Source organism: Heliangelus exortis, chromosome 4 (genome assembly GCF_036169615.1).
Source record: "Heliangelus exortis chromosome 4, bHelExo1.hap1, whole genome shotgun sequence".
NCBI classification, from domain to species: domain Eukaryota; kingdom Metazoa; phylum Chordata; class Aves; order Apodiformes; family Trochilidae; genus Heliangelus; species Heliangelus exortis.
In genome coordinates this window covers 22,337,661-22,360,319 of record NC_092425.1, presented here as the reverse complement: position 1 = coordinate 22,360,319, position 22,659 = coordinate 22,337,661, and the positions used below count along the sequence as shown (strand labels likewise).

Here is a 22,659-nt window from a genome sequence, read left to right as displayed (position 1 = left end):
GTAAGAATTTTTAATTCTCCCAGACTGAAGAAATAAGAGGCTTCATGTTTTCTTGTTCCCAGCTCAGGTCACTTCCAAGAAGACATAATTTAGCTTCAGGCATGAGGCAAAGCATCAGCAGTGGTAGGAAACACACTGCATCATCAGTTTAATAGGGAGCTGGTTTTGTTTGGTTTACAATTCTATTAAAATAACTACAGAGAATGGTATTACAAGTTAAAGAGTCCATTTGAGAAGCATCGCAGCATGCCTGACTTTATGAGGAACTAATTGCTCTCAAGGCTTTCACTGCAGATAGAGTGTTTCATCTGTGTCTGAATAGGACTGTAAATTTCTGTGATCAGGAGCCTTATTTGTACAAAAACTCAGTTCAGACTAATGCTGCCATTTAATACATCAACTGTGGTGCTTGCTCCTTGCGAGATTTCTGAATATATATACTGTTAGAAAGTTTATAAGCTTTAGTGATTTTCAGTGTAACTAAAGAGCTGAATATACAACAACACCAGAGACACTGCCATTAATCAAAATAACAACTGCAGCACTGATGTTTGAGCTCTGTACCTTCATAAACAGAGGCAGATTCAAAGTTTAAGGCCAGGCCTTTCTTTAACAAGATGGAGATAGGATTTGTGGTTATTGAGTTCTAAAAATTATTTTGCTCCAAGGAGGCAGTGAAGAAGGGAGAATAAATAAAGGTCATAAACTGCTTCTCATTTAGTGCAAGATACCTATTAATACCAGAAAGTCTATGCAACATAATTCTTAGTTTCTATCTATAGGTCCAGAAGTTTCAATGAAGTACATGTTATGCTGGTGTATATAGCCACAGAAAGGGCAGACAATCCCTCACATTCATTATTCTTAAATGAAGTTATAAATAATTTGTAACACTACTAGGAACTCCTACATTCTTCACATAATATTTATTCCTGTTATTTGCCTTTAGCTATCAGGAATTTGTTATGTATGCACAGACAAGGGAAAATATATTGGAGTAAGATATTTTATCAGGTCAACAGCTGCTCATGAAGGATTTATTCAGTCACTGAGATACCTTATCCTTTCCACAGGATCAGCTAAGTTTCCTTTGGCATACTGGTCACACCTCAAGAATCAAAACATGTAGGTTTTGATTCAAAACCTGAGGTCTACAGAGCACTCCTGAGGTGCCATTCCCCATTCTTCTTCATTACTCTAGTAGCCACAACCTGGAGAGCTGTATCAGAAAACAAAACAAAACACAACACAACACAACAACAACAACAACAACAACAACAACAACAACAACAACAACAAAAAAAAAAAAAAAAAAAAAAAAAAAAAAAAAAAAAAACCAAAGAAAAAAGTAATAAAAGGCAATGCCACAAAACAAAAAGCATATGCATTTTGCTTGCATTTAGGAAAGAAGCTGATGACAGCAGTTATAAGAAAGCATTAAAAGGTTATCAGTTTGACATTGTGTATGCTCTTTAGCAAATACACAGCTGGTGTATAGACAGAGAGTTATTTTGGGTGGTCTCAAGATGATCCTTCTTTAGAGAGTTCCAGTCTCTGTTTTCATGCTGAAGCAATTCCTTTGTTTCTTCAGCAGCTCTTTTCCAGCTGTCTTCATTCTTTCCCCATGAGGACATGAACCACATTTGAATGCCAGGAAACTTTTTGGTTTTTTTCATTTTCTATTTTTTCCTACTCTTTCTCAGTCCCTTACTTAAGTCTCTCGGTTCTTGACACCATGTCTGAGATGTGCTGATATTTAGAGCGTTTGTAGAGCAGAGCATGAAAAAGACATCAGCCCCCACCTTTATCTCCTATTCTCTTCTGCAGTGTTGGCAAAAAATCCCAGTAGAGTGATATTCATTCCCAGTACAGTGATGTGCTTTCCCTCTCCTCCTTGATCCAACCCCCTCACCACATGCCAGATGTCACCTGGTGGCTCCCTGAGGAGCCTGCGTGGGGGACTCCCAAAGCAGGAGACTGCACTGTGCACCACCAGTGTTGACAAATCACATTCCTGGGAGCCCACTGTGGAAGGCAGCACACTTCTTTCCTAAGATGTGCCTGCAGCAGCACCATTCCCACTCTCCTCCTGCTACATTTGAACCATTTTCATATCTGCTTTGCATTTTGATTCTTTAAAAACAGACAAAACCAAACTACTCTGCCTTTGAATACAGATTTGGAATTTCAGGTGTGTTGGCTACAGTCATTTAACGCTGCACACCTTGAAAAGCTCTTTGGACACTTACCCAGAGATACAACTGTCTGTAAGCTTTTAGTTGTGGAACTTTATTTTTCCACTGTGTTATTTACAAATAAAGCATAAAAAAACTTAATGCAGAAGTAATTTTTAGCAGCTTGATTGTTTTCTCCCAGAATTTGGCATTTCATTTCTAACACTATGACCTTATTTACTTGTAAAGCCAGTCCTGCTGTTCACCTCCACAACATACAATGTGTGTGTGGCAGTTTTGAGTAGCCCTCCAGAACACATTCCAGCAATTAAGGTAACTTTGATGATTGGAAAAAAACTGATGAAGTTTGGCAAAGACAATGCTAAGTCCTGCACCTTTCTTTCTCAGTCAGTGTGAAATGCTCCCTCTTACTATGGGAAAGCAATAAAGCTTTTAGTTCTGCTTCTCACATTACTGTTAATTTTGGCCATGAAGTGCATTTGCTACCTGACACAAAATAAGGAGGAAAGAAAAAAAGGAGGTAAAGGAAAAGAAGAAAGCGGTTCCCTTAATCAAGAGGGTTAGGGATCTGGAAAATAAAAATATATTGTATTAAAAATCAATGACATAAATTTATCTAAAGGGATTAATCTTTTATTGACTTTTTGGATAGTCAGCTTCAAGGGAATTAGACCCACATTATCAGTCCCTCACAAAACTTTCCACTAAAATTAGAATAATGTCAGTGAAAGACAGCGCTGTTACCATACTTGGAAAATTGTTACCAAAAAACCTGCTGAGGCCTCTGGTTTTGTTCTTTAGTTCAGTACCAATACTTTTTCAGCTAATTCCCTGAGGAAACAAGCTTTATACAACTGTCTAGGCTTCTCCCTTCCTAAGCTTCCCTTACCCAAGCCCCTCAGTAAGTTTCTAACTGGTTGGCCCATTTCAACCAAATGGGGACAAGGGAAAGAACTCTTCATTGCTGTGCCCAAACCTCAGAAGTCAGAATAAGTTCCCAACTCCCAGGTCCACACACACCCTCCAGCATCATCCATTTGCATTTTATGCTAGCAAGAACAGAAGAAGTCAATGGTTCAGACATTTTTTTTTTCTCTGCCAAATCAGTGACCACGGGATTTATTTGTGTTATGGCTTTTTATTTAGTAATAGCAAATGTCACTCATTCCTGCTTTTCTACTGTTTTTTTTTTTAATCAAGTCTTTTTGCATCTCAGGCTAACAGAAACAGCATTTAAAAAGTGCTACTACACTTCATCCCATTGCTCCTAGGGTTATTATTTCACGACGTCACTTTGAGACAGCAGGTTACTCTCATGCTAGGTAGTTTTTTCTAGAATCCAGTCTGAGTATTCAGCAACTTTTGTGTAGACACCTGGCTGCCCAGGGCGAGCGCACCCTTCACCCCAGCTGGTGATGCCCACCAGGTACCACACCTCCTCGTGCTTGCATGACAGCGGCCCTCCTGAATCTCCCTGGGTCACAGGAGAAAAAAGACAGAGCATGCAATGAAGAGCCCACATCAGTAAAAAAAGTGCCTGGATTAAACCCAGCATTATTCAGCATTAATGCCAGCATAACTCCCTAGACTTAAATAACTTTCACCTAAGGGTAATTAAGAGAGTAGTGAAGAAAATTTTCTGGATTTCAAGGAAATTGACTTGTAAATATTTTACAGTCATTGAAAATGATTTCCACTTATCATGAAAGCTCAGAACTACTGTTTTGGGGAGTTTTTTTCAATTGGTCTACATTCACTGGTTTAAAACTCAGTGAAGGCTACATGTGCAAGTGAGAAAAACAGTAAATTTGCCAATTTTTTCTCTGATGATCTTGCTTTTAGCATGCAAACCTCAATTATCAACGTGGCCTATCATGTTTCAGTGACCCCATCACCCTCAGGATAAAACACCTTTCTGTTTTATTTTCCTGTTCCTAAATGATCTTTCTGAACATAAGATTCCTTACTGTATCTGTTATGAGTAGCTGAGACAACAGTAAATGTGTTATTTTTTATAAAATGGCATCTTTATGTTCTGGTACACTGTATCAGATAAAGAAAGCTTAATTTGCATAGAGGAAAAATTACTTCCCAGCTCCAAGTATTTTTCTTCCTTATTACTCAATAGTGATCATAGTAACAGAAATTTTTTTAACATAAAAATTGTAACTGGTAAGTGCTTAAAGTGAAAATACTGTATGTTATAGAAAATTCAATCTTATTAATCATAGTATTTTCTTCTTGCATAAATTAACTTCAAATATGTAAATTAATGAAAGTGTATGAGTTTACACAAAAACAGATAATTTGTCTCACTGTTGTGACATTTTCAGCTCTTAACAATGAACAACCCAGTCTGCTCACCTGTTTGCCTTCCATTCCCCTTGCATTTTATTAGTATTGTTAGCAGTGCCCCTTCTGGTTTGTACCCAGTGTATACTCTAAAATAAGCTTACACATACTGTATTTCATGTCAAGAAATAAAATCATCACATAGAATATATGGGTTTTTTTGAGAAATACTTTGAGATGCTATACTTGCTGTCTTTGGATTTCTGATACTCTGAAGGAATACTGATTTATTCCCAAAATATATGCTATGTTTATATACACACACACTCTGAGTTTCTTATCCAGGGAGCCTATCCCTAAAGATTTCAGTGTCACATAATAAGAAATACTTTGTATATACCTTGGTTTACAGTGCTTTTGACACACAAAAGTGACAAGTTAATCAACTGTTCTATTAATAACCATATTTTTCTAACTTCAATTTAGAAATACAGAATTCAGTTACACGTTTGAATGAATGTTTGGAGCATATGGCTATCTCCTAGTTCTTTTCATTACCTTACAAGCATCCCTTCCACCTTCATCGTATCCAGCACAGATCACTTTGTCACCTATTCTGTGCTTCCGGTACCTTGCCTGGCATTCTTCCTTTGACATGAGGGGAACAGTAGCCTTCTGAAGAATGTCTTCTACACGACCTATGTAATAGGTGGTATGAACAGAGAAATGTTTGCTTATAGGTAAATAAAAGTTTAAATTAGTTTCTAGAAATGCCCATACAGTAATATGACAATGAGGCCACTGCTTTTGGAGTGATTTTAAATGTTCATGACACTGCTTTTTCTTTTTTTGTATTAGTAAGCAATCTGAATTGTCTGCTATTTTGAATGTTTTTATGATGCCATTCTAGGTCTCATGACTGGTCCAGCTTCAAAACTCCCTTGTAATTTGCAATGAATACTTGTAGTACAGCTGTTAGTACAATGACCTGTGGAACATGAATGCCCATTAAGAATGTTGCTTTGGGTTATTAACAAGTATTTCTCAGTCATGTGTTACAATAGATTTGGAACCTCCCAGCTGCCAAATCTGTGCTGCTTCATGCCCTAGAAGTTTACAGGGTGGAGAGATTTGCACATAAGGTAAATAAGAGTATTTGAGAGCATCCTTTTAGTGGAAATCAACAGAAGAAATCAGTCCAATATGCCTAAATTTTTTAGATTTCACATTGAACTCTAACCTGAAAATTGAAGGTGTATGAAGGAAAAAAATGCTGTTTATATTAGGTGCGTGTGTATGTATATATATATATATATGCACACACAAAAAAATACTACACATAAAAATATAAATAAATAAATGCATGTAAAAACAGACTTTGATAATTTACAAGTATTTGGTCTACATCCATGCAAATCAGAGGAGTTTAAATCCCACCTGCTATCAAAACACAAAAGCCAGTGGCATTTTTTATGATCAGTCTTCAGAATCATAAAAGCAACATACTTCAGTCTCCAGTTTCTAAAGTCATATGAATACAACCACATAAAAAAACCCCAAAACCTGGGTTCTGTGCATACTATAATTCAAAACTTCACAGCTGAGTGTTAGGCCAGTTGTCTTTTTTCAGCTGAGAGCATGAAAAGGAGGATATGTACTGTTTTTTGCAAACAGACTAAGCTAGAATCTGTCCAGAAATACTTTAAGAAAAAAATTTGATTGCTGTACAGGATATTTTTAAGATTGCATTCTTACAGATTTCAAATTATTGTATCAAGCAATTTAGAATATCTAAATTTTGTCTCAGAGCATGGGGTTATTACATCTTCCTTATATGTTTTATGATGTCTTACTAGAAGTTAGGGATTACATTACATTACAGTGCTGACCAGATAGCAATATTGTAGACAAAAGCATAGTGGAATTTTCTTTTAAAAAGAAAAGGGGGGTCTTTTTTTTCTTTATTTTATTTTATGTTTTATTTTATTTATTATTTTATTTTGGGATAATGTTGGGAGATATTGGGATATTTTAACTACATGAATTTTGCAAATTCAAGAACTCTCTGTTTGAATATTTTAGTGTACCTTTTTCTTTTCTGTAACCCCATCCAGTTATCCAGCAGTCATTATAAAGTACATTAGTGTCTTCTTTTGATGGCAGGCAAATAGGTAGTTGAAGATCTAAAATATGATTAAAATATTAGTCTGACCAGCAGAGACAATTGCAACATTGAGGTTTTGTGGGCACATATGTGACCCCCTCATGATAGCCTCCATGTTATTCTGTGTTCCTTGCACTATATATCACTCCAGTCACATTAAAGCCACCCAGTTTCTTTTCAAAGATTCTCCTCTAAATAAGATTTACCTCAAAATAAGATCCACCTCAAACCCCAGTAACTGCACATTAAAGGAAGCCAGCCCAGGTGTCATGCACTGCTATACTGATGCCACCCCTGTGTCACCCTGAACATTCTCAGATTTCCTCTGAAATACACCACATACCAGTGAAATTCATAGGCTTATCAAGTTTCAATAAAGCAATGTCATATCCAGTCTGTGCATATTTATACTGAGGGTGAACAATAATCTCTTCCACCTTGAAGAAGGGCGTATCCTCATTTATTTCTGATTGTTTTAAAATACCAGCATAAACACGCCAAATGTTGGGATTCTCAAGGCTGAGGGAAAAAGAAAAACAATAAATCTGTGGCAAAAGATATGCACTGATTTAGAAGTTGTGTAAAGACTGAGTGCACAGTGAACAGCACTAACATCCTTCTTTCAATTTTTTTCAGTTTTACACTCTCAAAACTAAAAAAAAAAAGGTTCGATTTGTCTGTTTCCTTCATGTCTTCTTCTACCTATTCCTCTCCCTATTCATATTTTCATCCCTATGTCAGTTTTCTCTTTCCTAAACTTCAGATCAGACTTTCTACCTTCTTCATCCTCCTCTACCTTCTGCCCTCTTACCCTTTCTCTCTCTCTTTTATTTTTTTTTTCCATCCATTTCTTTCCATCCATTCCAACACAACATCTTTTCTACTAATTAAAATAGGGTTGGGAATATAAGCTCAAGTAGAGCCTATTCTGACACTTATTTGCTAGGGAAATGACACTAGCCATGTGTCATACTGATTAGAGCACGTAATATCATGGGCCTATATGAAAAATTCCAGTTAACCTTTGTTATTTCAACTTCACCTTGAGTAAGCTTACAGAATATTTCACTGTGATATTCTACCATGATCACAACATAGAAGTTTTGGCACATGCAATAGAGAAGATACAAAGCTTGTCTTAATTAAACTTTGCAAATATATTTGAATAATTTCTATATTAATTAATAAATACCAACTAGTCTTATTAAATTCAAGTTTGACAGAAAAACCTCTGAGATACATTCTTTGAAGTTTTTTTGAAACAGATTTTCCTTGATAGAAGGTGCAGTATTACAGTAAGAAAAAGCTTATATTGCCTGAGAATGTCATGTATCTTGGTATCTGCTTTATAATTCAGTCTTCTAGATGTATGTAGTACATCAGTAGTACAATCCTGTGTTACTGTGTACGGAGTTCCAGTTACATTAAGGATATGAGAAGTCTACCTTAGAAGTTTACCTTTGGTTACATAAAAGAGCTTCTTTTGTTCTAGTCCTCATTTTTATTTTTTTGAAAGGTGAATCTCGACTTCCCTCACACACTGGATAAAATTTTGGTTTTATTTGTACCCGTACATTCAGGCCTCACCTGATGACACAGTGAGCAGCTGTAAGAATCCAGAGGCTGCTGATGATAGAGCCCCCGCAGAGGTGTCTCCGGCGAGACAGCTTCACATGCAAGCTGACCTGCCAGGGCCATTCCCCAGGGGAGGAATCTGTCCCTCCAATAATTCTAATAGTTCCTGCAGAACGCTGCATGCACACTGCAGAAATAATTTAAAACTGTACTTAAACATAATTTGCACTCACCAGTGAAAAATGAAGATGACACTACTGCTGAGCACTGAATAGGGACTTACCTATTTCAAAGAAGGTGATACCAGATACATTACAAACCTTTTATGGTATATGATAATGAAGTTTATGCTATTGTTGGTGTTTACAACTTGCAGACCTGGCTGCCTTCACTTTGTCAGAACATTCTTTAACTTCACAAGGTGACCCATTGTGACAGGGCAACCAATGCAATACGACCAAATAATAATAAAGAAAAACTGTACTGAAGTCACTTAAGCACTTTTTTACATGAAAGAGGTTTTACTTACCAGTACTGGCTTTTTTTTTACATAGTCTTAGTGAGTATCCAGAGATTCTTCCTGGACCGTGTACTATTTTCACTGGAGATCCATTTGAAGACATTCTTAGGTGGCACTCACACTTTCTGGCAATAAATTTATACAAATTTTGTTTGTACTTTTTTTTTTTTTTTTTTTTTTTTAATGCAGAACACAAAGTACTCCTTCACCAAGGCAGTAATTTGAACATTTTAGAAAATATGTCTCACCTTTCCTCATTGCATGAATCCTGGAGTGGAAAGTAGGTAAAAAATTGGCAGCGGATCATGTCTGTGCAAAGCTGCTGACAGGCCCTATGTCCTTTAGTGTAAGTGGCATTGAGTTCGTGTCCCAAAAAATCCATATGCACATAAATGCGAGAATTGCAGGCTGTAAAAACGAGTGCATTCCAAGGGTCAGGAAGTCTATTAATTTGATTTATTCAAAATTAGCATTTTAATTGTAATTATTGTTTACCCGGAAAGGATCTTCTGCAGTTTAGGAGACCAAAGCCTGATACAGCATTTTCTTGTGATACAAGTGCCTCTGGTATCCCACTTGTTGATGTCTTCAAAAGGCAAAGATTTCTAAAATTAAATTTTTTTTTTACAATAACTATATCTGTTCTCACATCCTAAAATAGATTGTTTAGGTAGTGGTAAGGAAAGGTTCTTCCTTAAATGTGTTTTCTCTCCCAGGTCTCAACCTGTTAAAGTATTTCATGTGAAAACACGTTCACTAAGTTCATTAGTTCACACTGAATTCACTAGTAAATTTGTAGTTTTGTGAAATGACATGTGGCTATACTACTAAAGGTTGTACACTATTTAGGTATATTTAGAAGTGGTTACTTCAGATAATACAGATCATCTCATCTTTGCTTCTCCCTGAAATTCTCTTGAAACTTTATTCTTCTGTTCTGTGTGGAATGCAGATTTTTAATGATTCTCTTACTACCAAGTCTGAAGGAAAGAAACTCAATAGAAACATTTTTAAACCTGTTAACTTAATGGAAAATCTTTTCAAGTAAATAACTTAATACTGCTAGGAAAACCAATTACACTTAATAACATAATGAAATTCAGCTTTAGGTCTTTAAAGCAATCTGGAGGCTCACTCACTCTTTGATGTCTACAATTCTTTTCAGCTTGACAGCAGATATACAGCTGCAAGACAAAATGCCTGATTTCACTGGAGAACAGATGAAATGCTCACAGGAAATTCTAGACTTAGGCATTCAAACCATAAAAAGTTCTGCTTTACTGAAAATAGCCTTTTAACAAAAATAGACATAGTGTAAGAAAATAGTGGTTAAAAAAAAACTGTGGTCTTTAGAAATAAAAAAGACTACGTAAAGAATTAGTGTCATAGTTACCTTTGGGATTCTATTTGCCATTCCTTGGTAAAGAATGTAAAGAACAAGCACTTTGGAAAATATGTACAAATAGTTTGGCAGGCAGAGATATCGGGAGTGAAAAAACTTGTAATATTTGTTCCTGAAAATTCTTGATCTTCAAAAATGTCCATTTGACAATCTGTATAAAATAAGAAAAAAATATAAACATTCTGAAGATTTTATTATTTCATCATAATGTTAAAGTTTAAAGGCGAATAATTTTTATTCTTATTCCTATTTTTCTTCTTTGTGACAGATAGGCTGGAAATATTACAACACATATAAATAAAAAAATATGTTGCAAGAACATTTCTAAGTGTGCTAGTTCATGGAGGGGATTAAAGAGCAGGTAGAATTTTGTATAAAGAAGTGACATGTTAGAACACAGACTTGCTAATCCAGAATGGAAGGCTTTAAATTAGTAACAGTGGAGATCAGTGTACAAATTCAATGTTAGGAATAAATAATATTAATCTAGGCAAAAGGCAGGAATACAGACATATTGGTATGGATATGTAATAGCACGTGTGCATAAAGTCAAACTCAGAAAGGCAAAGCACAAAATAAAAGGCCAAATAGGAAGGGACAAATTATTGAAAGAAAAATATGCAATAGCATTCAATTGGTATTAAGAAAGGAGTTCAGGTTTTCCTAATGGGACAAAGAAAGTTAATGGCAAAGGACACAAGAAAGGCTAACATGCTATCTTTCTTTTTCCCCTCTTCTTCTTGAAAAAGGCCTGCAGTTAGATGCTCAACAGTATTAGCATTACTAAGCAGAGGGGAGAGGAACAGGAGTAGAACAGGAAATGGAAAAGTCTGTTAATATTGGTGTTTTCAGTGGTCTTAGACTCTAACTGAAGTAATCTCAGTTTCTTGGTTCAGTCTTGCTTTTGGTGTCCACAGAGGGTTGCAGTGATTTCAAAAACTTTGACAGGGAATGCCTCTATTTTTTAAAGTATTACACTGGAACATATACAATGTAGGATTACACTGTATCTAAATACAGTCATAGAAAACCTAGAACAAATACTCCAATAAACACATTTCATATGTTCACAACACAACAAGGCAGAAGGGGGTACTGACTTTTAATGACTACATTTGGCAAATCTCTGTCTGGACAGGTATAATTGATCTGTCTTGGATTAGGACAGATAACCCTCTCAGATGACCTCTTGATCCAATAGTACTGTCTAGGCTTTTCTGATCCCATGATTTATTTCTTTTCTCTCCTCTTCCCTTTCTCACAAGACACAGAAAGCAAGGCAAGACAGGGAACAAGGGTGACATCCAAGTTGTTTCAGAAATTCTGGTTTGATTTGTGATGGGTCTGTACTGCCATGTGTGTCATCATGTCATAAAGTGTAAATGTCTGATAAAATCTCAAATGGCTTTTTACAATTTTTTTTAATTAAAAGATGTATAGTTTATACATATGGTACAGTGCCCTGATTCTTCTCAAGATGTGGAAGCAAGGACCCTTCTGAATACTGTGATTTCATTTTGACCACGAATATCTGTCTGTCTAGTAAATCTTAGTGCAGGGGATTGGAAAAAAATAATCCTCCCTCCATTCTTTTTCATACACATTGTGAGGGAACAGCTAAATTGGTTTATTCTCTGTAGAAAATTTTTCTTCCTTTTCCTATTTTTATTTACACTTCATTATTCTTTAAGTGACTTTATCGTTAAGATCTGAACAAAAGTCCTTTTTCAATAGCTTCCAAAGCTTATTCCTTCAGTAGGACTACCAGAGGCTGAAGAAAACATATTGATACAGAAAAAAAAAAAAATGCAGAATCTCTACAGAATGTGATATCAATGGGGATACTAGAGTATCTGTGAGCTAAAATAGGGCTATATGGAAGCACAAGAACACCACCACTACTAAGAAGGGAAAACACTGAATGAGTGTGGTAGATTTAAAAAAGGAAAAAAAATCCTACAGAGAAAAGAAAACGAATCAAAGATGTTTCAATTGGGAATAAGAAGGTATAATACAAAGTGTTTGATCTTGCACTCTTGAGAGGTTTGCCTGAGTAATGACTGCAAAAAGAAGCACAAACACTGCTTTCAACACAAATCATCCACAAAACAGAATACATCCCTTCCTCTTAGCTAGTTGTATTAGAAGGCTGCAGGTCTTCATTAAAAATTTCTAAGTGCTTATACAGTATACAAACAGAAGTTAGAAAGCTTTATATTCCTCCTGATCTTTGACTTTGATCAGCTTTTATCTTTAATTTTTGTATCCACACTATAAAGATAGAATTCAATTTCATCAAGCTAACCTTATGAAAGAATTCTTTAGATCTTCAAAGAGGGCAAATCTTTTTGTGAGACAAAAGATAAAATGGAAAAATTAAAAATATCTGAACCTCCTTTGTGCCTGAGAGTACTAACAATATTTTCAAGGATAAGTTTATGTTAGAATTATTTTACATAATGAAACTTTTATATGTCATGGATAGACTGCACCTCATCATCCATAACTCTTAAAACTAAGCTGAATCAGAGATTTTAAATAGTTACCTATTTCAGAAAGCTGGCATGGCTTTAAAGAGAATCCAGACACAACCCCATCAAGGACCCTTATGCTGGTTGGAGTTCCTACACTGGTATGTTTCAAGAAGCATTTTTTACTGAGTGACAGAGAATAAAGAAAGTGGTAAGACAACAGGCCATCTTCTTTGGTCTACACCATCCTGGCCCAATAATTCCTACCATGGTGCATGTTCTGGCCATGAGCCAGAGCAATCTCCAATCTCCAGAAAAATCTTTAAATGAGGAATAGAACTGTCAGGACGTTGCTTAACTTGTAAAATTGAGCAGATTAATGGCTCAAAAATAGGCCTGATAAAAATGAAAGAATTTCTCTAACTGCTCTGATGGTGCTACTTTAGGAGCAATAAGCAGAGCAAGATTCAACAAAACAGTAATGTTGCCCACCTGCCAGTATAATTTGCATTTCAATATCTTCAGAGTATTTTAATCTTTTTCAGTGCTATGATAATCAAGTTTATCTTTCTCACTGATGGAAAAATGAAAACTAATTTACTAAAGACATTTTTCTATCTCTAAGTTTGAATAAACATTGAAAGGATGACAAGTCAGGGAAAAATTATTTCACTGAGTAAGTTCTCACACCTTAGACTGCTCTGAGATTTACTCTACTAAAGCACAGTCTCCACTCTCCATGGAAAGATATCAAACATGTATTTACCAAAAGCTTGCATTGTGAAATGTTTCTGAGGCATATGTAAAAAAATGGCAATGCTTGTCATTAGTACACCTTTTCTGGCACTGTTGATAGCTGTCAGCCACAGTAACATCATAAATTTCCCCTTCCATATCCAGTCCTATGTGAACATCGGGGCTGCAAGCTGTGAAAAAAAGAGATCAAGTTCTGAAACCATGCTTGGATTCTTTTCCCCACCTCACACCCCAAGTTGCCCAAAAGAGAAGACATTGTATGACACAGCCCTTGTAATCCAGATTCCACATTCAGTTAAATCATACTGCACATATACTTCCAGTAACAAAACCAGAAATACCTTTGACAGTACCTGTGCCTACATGAGGGAGGAGCTCTGACCTCTACAGCCGAGACCATGATATTCATCAAAGCAAGAACTCATGATTCATACTAAAACATCCTCACAGAGTGGCTTGAAAGGCAAAATCTGTCCTCATAAGCAAAAGACACCTCCCATTCAAGTCAGAAGATTTAATTTACATTTCACAGAGGGAGAATGGTGACTGTGGGGTTTGAGCAAGCTATCCCCCATGAGGGATGCAGGTTTTGCCTCATGGTCAGTGGGGTCTCTTCACAGAACATGAGTCAGTCATTGGTGGGATTTTTAAATGTATATGGTTAGGTTTTCATTTCAGTGATGTTAGTCTAATTCTAGAGTAGTTCCAGTACCAGGCAGTGCCATATAGCATGAAAAGTAACATCTCCCTGAAATGTTTTCCTGGGACAAAGCTACTCAGAAATATAAATGTAAAAGGATGTTGGCAGGGAAGAGCATTTAAAAGTCCTGCTCCGACTGCTCTGAAAGCCAAGTGGCAATCAAAAGCAAACACAAGTTATTTGTCAATATCTGCAATGGAGAACTTGCATATAGTAAGACCCATTTAGCTCTGGCTAATTGAGGTGCTGTATCAATAAAATTAATGAATTAGCCAGAAATCCACAAAAGACACAATTTGGCCTCAAAGTCAGGAAGTGAATGAATGTATTTTGCCTTATTCTATTTTCCTGCAGTACCATGTGATGCTTCAAGCTGATCTCTTGATGACATCAGACGATATGAGTTTAAAACATTTAAAAAAACCCATTTAATAGGATTTTAAATAGGTCTGCTGATAACTCACACTTCTTTTTCAATAGCCATGCTGACACAAAGACTCACTGCACAGCAAACATACACTAAAAACGGAGCTGCTGATAAACTCTTACAGAGAATCATGATGGTAGCAACATGACATAGCAATCATGTTGTGACAGTGCCCTTCTGCTTTGCTGGGCATCTGCTCCACAAAGTTGTAAAGCAGGGTCACCACATACCATGTGAGCTGGGAGTGGAACTGTAGCAGTAAATTAATTAATCTTTAGAACTGGAGCTACCAGTTAAGGCATGTGCTCCTATCTGCCTGTAGCCACCAAAATAGTGACTGCAGGAGTGTCCTTTCCCTGTTGCCTCCTCTGGGAACACCAGTGATGGCTGGTGGATAGTTGGGTGTGAAGGGTGAAACCAGTGGGAAGTCTTGTAAGATGTGTTTGAAAAACAAACAAACCACTGCTTGGTTGCTTCCCTGATTCTGTTCCTGTTTTCGAAATGCTAATTCTCCAACATCTGCTACATGATACAAAGCATTAAATGCATACATGTGAAAAAAACGTGTCTTACCACTAATTTGGATGTCACACTGTTTTAAAGAATGTCCGGAAATAGCTCCTTCCATACCCACTTTCGGCAGCATTTCTGTATCACTGTCTTTTAAGTAGCAGGAAAACCTGTGTTTTAAAATGCAGCAAGTCACAGCTTTTGCAGTGCAACACAGACTTTTGTAATTGTTTCTGGGGTGAAATGCAGGCTGGCCAATATCCCAAAACATTAAAATTTAGACAACAAGTGCAACATGGAGAAAGGCTGGGTAAAGCTGTGTCTGCTTCATTGGCACTGGGGGCAGATGAGCTCACTCAGTGTATATAGGAGCCCCAAGAAGTCTCACTAAAGGAAGAAGCAGAGCCCAAGGTTTGGAGGACGGAAATACACCGTGCATAGAGAGGGACAAGAACCTCAAACTCTCAGGCTCCTGAAGCTCTTATATAGAAGAAAAATATGGCAAAGAGAGATGATGGGGGACAGTGGAGGGGACCATTGGAGATGTGAAACTGTTTGCATTGCTCATCAACAACAAATATGGGGCACAGTCAGTTCCATCTCCTTGAAAGGGCTGGTATGTGGGTGTGAAAGATTGAGCATTACCACATTAATCTTTAAAATTTAAACAAATACTCTCTTAGATCACCAGTTTTAAAGATACTTGACATTGTTTTCCATGGAAAACCTATAGTTTTCCTAAAATTAGCACAAGAGACCAGCAAAAGCCACAGAAACATGAACATTTTACCTTTTTGCAGGATCTTTAGTCCACCCCACTGGCAAATAGGTGAAAAGCAGACAGGTAGGATGGTAAGTACACACCACCTGGCAATAATTGGCATTTGGTGTAAAAACCGTGGTGAGGTCTCCTCCTTGGAAGTATGTATTTTCATAGATCTGAGTCACACATTCTGACACAGAGTAACAAAATAGGTAAATTATTAGGGATGGGAGCGCACACTGTTCACTAGGAGAGGGTGAAGTCACTGCACCTCTCTGTCACTGCCCTTGCCTCTCAGACGGTCCTTTGTCAGGAGAAGGGGGTCAGGGAGGTAAGTAACACAGTTCCACTGAGAGTCTCTCTTTTACTCTCCACCTGAAACAAATCTCTCTGGCATGTCTCCCCCTGATCCCTGCCTTGTGCCCGATGCTGGCGCTGGGAAGCTTGAGCCGAAGCAGAAGCTTGAGCAGAAGGATGGGCCACAGGGCCGACTTGCATGGCAGAGAAAGGAGAGACCCTCTCATGACAGGCCTCAGGAGCACTAGAAGCATCTTCTGAGAGAACCCACCCATGCTGCAGGGCCCTGCAGTGAACATCCCTAGACAGCAGCGTCTTCCCATCTTTCAAAACAAAGGTGCTAATAAGATCTCCTGGTAAAACACACAAGAGGCCTGACTCTACAGACAGGCCCACTCTTGAAGGTGACCTCTCAAGGGGTAGCAAATTAGCAAATATTATCTGATAAAGTGCTTTTTCTTAGCTAAAAGATAAAGAGGAAATACTGTTTTTACAGGGTAGGAGAAAGCCCAACTGGACACATTTTTTTTAGCTGCTTAACTTGTTACTCTAGAACTACTGTACTGTACCAAAAGCTGTTTACAATAAAAACAAATGGAACTATCATATTGGATTTTACAGCTTTAAAATACCGCAAGTCAATTTTTTAAATTAATGTGTTTATAAGAGATACTTAGGTAATTCTGTTTCCTGCACAGGGGTAAAACATAGAATGTATCCTGAAGAAAGCAAACAGGAAGAAATTATTAGACATGTGCAAGATATGCTAATACCTTTCAAAAATTTGTTTCTTGTAAATACAAAATTTGTAGGCTATGAACAACCACATTTATATATACATATATACATTCAAGATCTTTCTTTAAAAATTGGTATTTTCTTTCTTTGCATAACTGTCATTAAGAGAAAAGCATTTTCTTTTACTTAGAATACTAAGTAAATTCTAAAGTCAAAAGAATACTGCAATAATTTGCTGTATCAGATACTTACTATTTTATTTACCTTCTTTTAGTATAAATTAACACCAAAGAAACCTTCATTTATGCTGTAAAACTATGTCCATAAAAATATGTCAGTTCTGAATACTGTTGTTTAACAAAAGCATGTTTTCTAGGCCTCAAAATGTGCAACGATTCTAGTTTTGCTGAGATTTCAATCCATGTAAACAATTTCCTTAAATAATACCTCATTAATCAAACAGATTTTGCTAAAAAGCTGAGTTATCTAATTGCCCTCTGAGAAAATAGTTAATACATCACTGAACATAAACCAATGTCAGGTCTTAGCTATCAGCACAGGGAACTTCAGGGAAATGCAATGCAATTTTTGACTTGCTAACTGCACAAGGTAAATCATTAACACAGACTGACATTGAAAAATGTACACAATCACCAGTTTTCCAGAATGTCAAGAGCATTCTAAAAAATAATTTACAATGAAACAATTGGTTCTGGAATTATTCATGCTTATGGTAATGCTCTTTAAAGCATGAGGGTAAGCAGGTTGTACACAGATACTTTAAATATCAGTAAAGACAATGGGTGAGTAAGACTGAAGGTTGGTGGGGTTTTTGTATTCAAAAAAATGAAAATAAAAAGGGGTGTTGGCTCTGAAGCTCAGCTGCTGTCCTCCTGTGAGGCTGCCTGGGGAAAGGGCCGAGGCTCCAGCAGGCAGCACACACTGCTGCAAACTTCAGAGAGCTCTGACCTGTGCTGGGAGGGATCCAGGCGAGAGGAAAGTCAGAGGAGAAGCACAGCACATCTCCCCGCTTCCTGGACCCACCGTCAACTGCAAAATTCTCCTTTTGTGAGCTGCTGCTAAAGCTGCTAACCTTGCTGTTGGGTGCAGGGCACTGAGCATCACTGAGCATTTCCCAGTTATCAGCTGAATGCAGCCTCAGACAGGGAGAACTCCCTCAGCGTGGTTGTGGCCGTGGCAACAGCACTGGGGAGGTGGCAGGGGCAGCATCAGTGAAGCCCCATTGGAAAGACCCTGGTCACAGGCAGCAGGGCCATCTGAGATACCCAGACTTAACTTGGAGTGCAACACAGCAGAACCATGACAGCTCTTGTGACCAGGCTGCAGTTACTCCCCTTCTAGAAGAGCTGTACTGCTCTGTGTATCTATCTTAAGAATTATGTATTTACTTACCACTGTCAACAGAAGCAAGTAAGAAAATGAAAGAAAAAGTCTGATAAATCCAAATCATCCTAAAAAACATAAAATCGTTCTTCAGGATACATTTAATAAAGGGCATATAATTAGCTTTATAAAGTAATGCAAGGCTTATCACTGATTTACACTTTTACTGTTATATCACTAATTCAATGACATTGAGAATTACAAATGGCAGCTTTGATGGCATATATTAAGTAGCATAGAAGAGCAACAAAGGTTTTTCATTTACTTTCAGTTGCAGGAAGCAATAAATTTTATACAAACAGTTGGAGAATTTCAGCTTCATTTCACAGCAGAATATTTATTCTTGCTTAAACTGGGAGCAATATTCCATCAAAATGTCATTATCAAGCCTGACTCTGTCCTGGTAGTTGAGTTGATACTATTATCATAATAGCAAACTAATTACTTGCACTCATTGCTTCTGGTATATTAGAATTTTTAAACATTTTTCTTTTTTTTTCCAAACATTACAACTTAAGCTGTGAAAGACTCAGATAAATTAACCCTAACTCAGATAAATTAACCCTACAGCATAATCCATAAATAGATAAGTATACACTGTCTTGTTGCTATAAAAACTTTTAACTGAATATTAGTTGAAATAATAATTACATACCTGAACATACAGTAGTTCTGGATGAATGGATAAGATTTATGCTCTAAGAAAAAACAAAAAACAACAAAACAACAACAAAAGATCAAATAAGAAACAACAATCCAAACCAACAGGTTTTGTTAAACATTACTGTGCCTTCAATGTTAACTTATCTTTAATATTTACTTTGAATGGGTACTCTTTGTGTCAATGTTGTTACTCACCTTTGCCCACAGTTTCAGAGAATACATCATCCAGACTGCACTGAAATCAGTGTCCAGGTTTTACACCACATCTGCCTCTCAATGACATTTTAAAATAAGAGGCAAATCCCTGATTCAGAACAGCCAGAGTATTTGCTACAAGCACAAGAACCGACATCGATGGGAATTGAGATTCATCTCAAGCAAATCCTGAGCCAGGTTGGATGGGGAAATCCACATGAAATAACTAAGATAGTGACTCAGCCCCAAGTAAATGATAACTCTTCCTACTCTTTTTCCTCTTTTCTTTTAGATTGAATATGCTGGAAAGACAGATACATATGCTCTACTCAAACAAAAGATCAAGATCAAAACATTTCACCCATGACCCTTTTGAGCATCCTGACGATTAAAATTACTTCCCCATGTTTTATGGGCCAGCAAGGTCCCCAGCTCCTTCTTACAGAGGAAGAACTGTCTCAGAGATGGTCTTCATACCCTCCTGTGTATCAATTAGTTTTGCCCTGGTGTGCTTGTAGGAGAGGACTCTAATGTTTTCAGTAGAGCAGCTTTCATTTTTATGTACTCTCTTCTGTTGTAAATGTGCAACAGCAACGAGGGTGAGTGCTAGAAGGCTTTGCTGCAAAGCACATTCCTGGTTTATTACTGTAGCATGAAGTGTTTTGAGACTAAAATGCCTGTATAGTTCTGACCTTCAGCACAGAAGAGGAGATTTTCCATCAGCCGTTGTGTGGTACCATGGGAGCAGAGCTCTGGGAAACCACACCAGCCCCAGTAAACAGCATGGAAGCCTTCTGTATAACCACACGTGTCTCTTATTCTCTCTTTTCTCATCTATAAAATTATTATAATCCTTTATACCTCTGGAAAAATATCACATTTACTTGAAATTACAGAATTTTCATAATCCTGAAGGTAATCACAAAACCTACCATGTATCTGACTATTTATAAAAAAAAAAAAACAAGCTAAAATTATAAGGTTTTGTGTTGCTAAACCCACTCTACTTTTTAATTTTATTTTATTTTGTGTGTGTGCCTGTGCATTTCATTTGGTGGTACAAAGGGACTAGAACTCTCCAAGGGCTTTTAATATCTTCTCTTTTAAGTTTTCATCTGGGCTTTCCAGCTCAAATACTGTGAAGTGTTATTCCAGTTCATTACTGCCTTATTAAAAAAAACACAAAAAAACCACAATAACTAATAATAATAATAATTTAAAAAATCTCCAGCACCACACTTCTGGAAAAATGTTGGAAAAAAGGTTACTGCTCAAATTGTCAAAAAAAGCCAAGGTAGATTCATAGTAAAGTGCACCAAGATCGTGTGTCTCATAATAAAATATGAAGTCATAGCCATTAATCAGAAGTTTCTGTAAGATTCATTTTATGTAACCCATTATCTCTGTTTCAGACGTTTTTGTCAGGAAATGGAATTTTTTGGTTATAGCTGTTTGTTTCATAAGCAAGCTAATATGGGGAAGGAAAAAAAAAAAAAGGAACAAAAAAAATACTTTCTTAAAGCTGCAGTTCTCAAATTTAGATACCACACTCCTTTCAAAAGCATGCATGAGTTTCACTACATCTGTATGGGATATCAGTAAATTCACAGACAAAACCAAGTTGGGCAGGAGTGTTGATCTGCATGAGGAAAGGGAGGCTCTACAGGAGACTTGGAGAGCCTGGATCAATGGGTAAACCTCAACACTATGAGCTTCAACAAGGCCATGGGTCAGGTCCTGCACTTGGGCCACAACAACACCATGGAACACCACAGACTTGGGGAAGCGTGGCTGGAAAGCTGCCAGGCAGAAAAGGACCTGGGGGCTCTAATTAACAAGCGGCTGAATATGAGCCAGCAGTGTGCCTGGGTAGCTAAGAAAGCCAATGGCATCCTGGCCTGTATTAGAAATAGGATGGCCAGCAAAAGCAGGGAGGTGACTGTCCCCCTGTCCTCAGCACTGGTGAGGCTGCACCTTGAGAACTGTGTCCAATTTTGGTCACCCCAATCAGAGATATTGAGGTGCTGGAGTGAGTGCAGAGGAGGGCAATGAAGCTGGGCCTGGAGGATAAATGTTATGAAGAACAATTGAAGGAGACGTGAGTGTTCAGTCTGAGAAAGAAGAGGCTGAGGGGAGACCTCATTGCTCCCTCTAACTACCAAAAAGACACTGTAGAGAGGTTGGTGCTGGTTTCTGAGGCAATTAGTGATACAACAAGCAGCAATGGCTTCAAGCTGCAACAGTGTAGGTTAAGACTGGACAGTAGGAAAAAAATTTTCACAGAAAGCGGTCAGACACTGGAATAGGCTGCCTAGGGAGGGGTTGAATCACCACCCCTGGAGGTGGTGGACTTGATGATCCCAAGGGTCCTTTCCAACCTGAAAGATTCTATGATTAATTGGATTTGACAGTAAAACTAAGAAATAGGGCAGCAATGCTGGTCAAAAGAATCATAATGAGCTCACTCACTTTGGAAAATAAATGCATTTTCTCTCAGTGAGTCTGCTACTCAGATGGCAAATCTTCCCTTGTTTACACCACTGCACTGTTGCTCCAATCTGCATAGCTGTGCCTTCTGTACAGAGACACGAATGCGTTATGAACTCTGTTCCTTAATTATTGTTTATTATATATTTGCATATATTTATTACGGGACAAATGACACAATATGCTGATACACAGCTATTATCACTGTTTACTGAGTTGCACTGGAATCCAAAGAGTGTACATGATTTAAACTAGAAGAGCTGGAAGTTTAAAATGCATAGAATATGAAAACCATCTGGCACCCCTTAGGCTCATGAAGTCTCTACATGTAAAGCTTTGGTTATCTGAAACCCCTTTTTGCATTTATTTAGCTATCAATAATACTTTGGCAACTAAATCAGGATATTGAAATTAAGATTAATTATTCAGATGGTAGAGTTAAAACAAGAGCTCATCAAGTACATAATTTGGGATTAATTCTATGAAACAAAATGGGGTTCTTGTTTCTGTTTTGATGATTTCATTTTAACTTGGTATTTAAAATAAACAAAAACCTGCTTAAATCCAAACTGCCAGCAAATTATGCAAGATGAAATCTCCCTGGCAGTGCAATTGCCTAGGAGCTTGATGCTGCTTTCTGCTGATTTGCACTGTAATTTATGCAAAAATCTCACTCATCCATATAGGTGGCAGGAATTACCAAGTTGTTTCACCTCAGGAAATGACTACAGTCTGATTTAGGTCTAATTCTGCCTGACAAAACAAAATCCCCCATTTCTTAAGGCAATCCTATTGGACAAGTAGCATCAACATGGGAGAAGATTGGACCCATGACATGGAACAAGGGGAAGAGCAACGCAGAGGGAATATCAGGAGGAAGGCACCAGGAAGACGGGAACAACAGAAGTTCTCATTTTGATTTAGCATTGTGAACATCCTTCCAGCTGAATAAGGATGCTATAGACATATCATGAACCTAGTTCTGAATGCTCCAGCAGAAAAAAAGCCCAAATATTCTAAAGGATTCTCTGTGTATCTTTAATCCTGCATGCTTATTATTAAGCGTAAGAGAAAGGACAGAATGCTAAATACTGACAAGT

The 22,659-nt window shown here is 37.3% G+C and overlaps 1 protein-coding gene across 11 annotated transcripts; it reads right to left on the bottom strand.

The window, feature by feature from the left end:
* Nucleotides 1–320: 320 nt before the first annotated feature.
* LOC139795969 (coagulation factor XI-like) lies at nucleotides 321–19,021 on the bottom strand. Of its 11 annotated transcripts, none has more exons than XM_071743349.1 (15): nucleotides 18,870–19,019; nucleotides 18,224–18,282; nucleotides 15,803–15,965; nucleotides 15,076–15,182; nucleotides 13,386–13,545; nucleotides 12,695–12,804; nucleotides 10,140–10,299; nucleotides 9,242–9,351; nucleotides 8,995–9,154; nucleotides 8,756–8,871; nucleotides 8,239–8,413; nucleotides 6,995–7,170; nucleotides 6,575–6,670; nucleotides 5,046–5,185; nucleotides 323–3,669 (listed from the first exon to the last, which is right to left on the bottom strand). In XM_071743349.1, the coding sequence occupies exons 1-15, from the start codon at nucleotides 18,875–18,877 to the stop codon at nucleotides 3,514–3,516; spliced, it is 1,896 nt and encodes a 631-aa protein (XP_071599450.1). In that variant the 5' UTR covers nucleotides 18,878–19,019; the 3' UTR covers nucleotides 323–3,513. The 11 variants fall into 11 exon arrangements, 10 of the variants coding, with proteins under 10 accessions (XP_071599452.1, XP_071599454.1, XP_071599455.1 ...); XM_071743350.1 differs by having other exon boundaries at nucleotides 13,455–13,545; XM_071743351.1 differs by lacking the exon at nucleotides 18,224–18,282 and having other exon boundaries at nucleotides 321–3,669; nucleotides 15,076–15,162; nucleotides 18,870–18,930.
* Nucleotides 19,022–22,659: the final 3,638 nt, after the last annotated feature.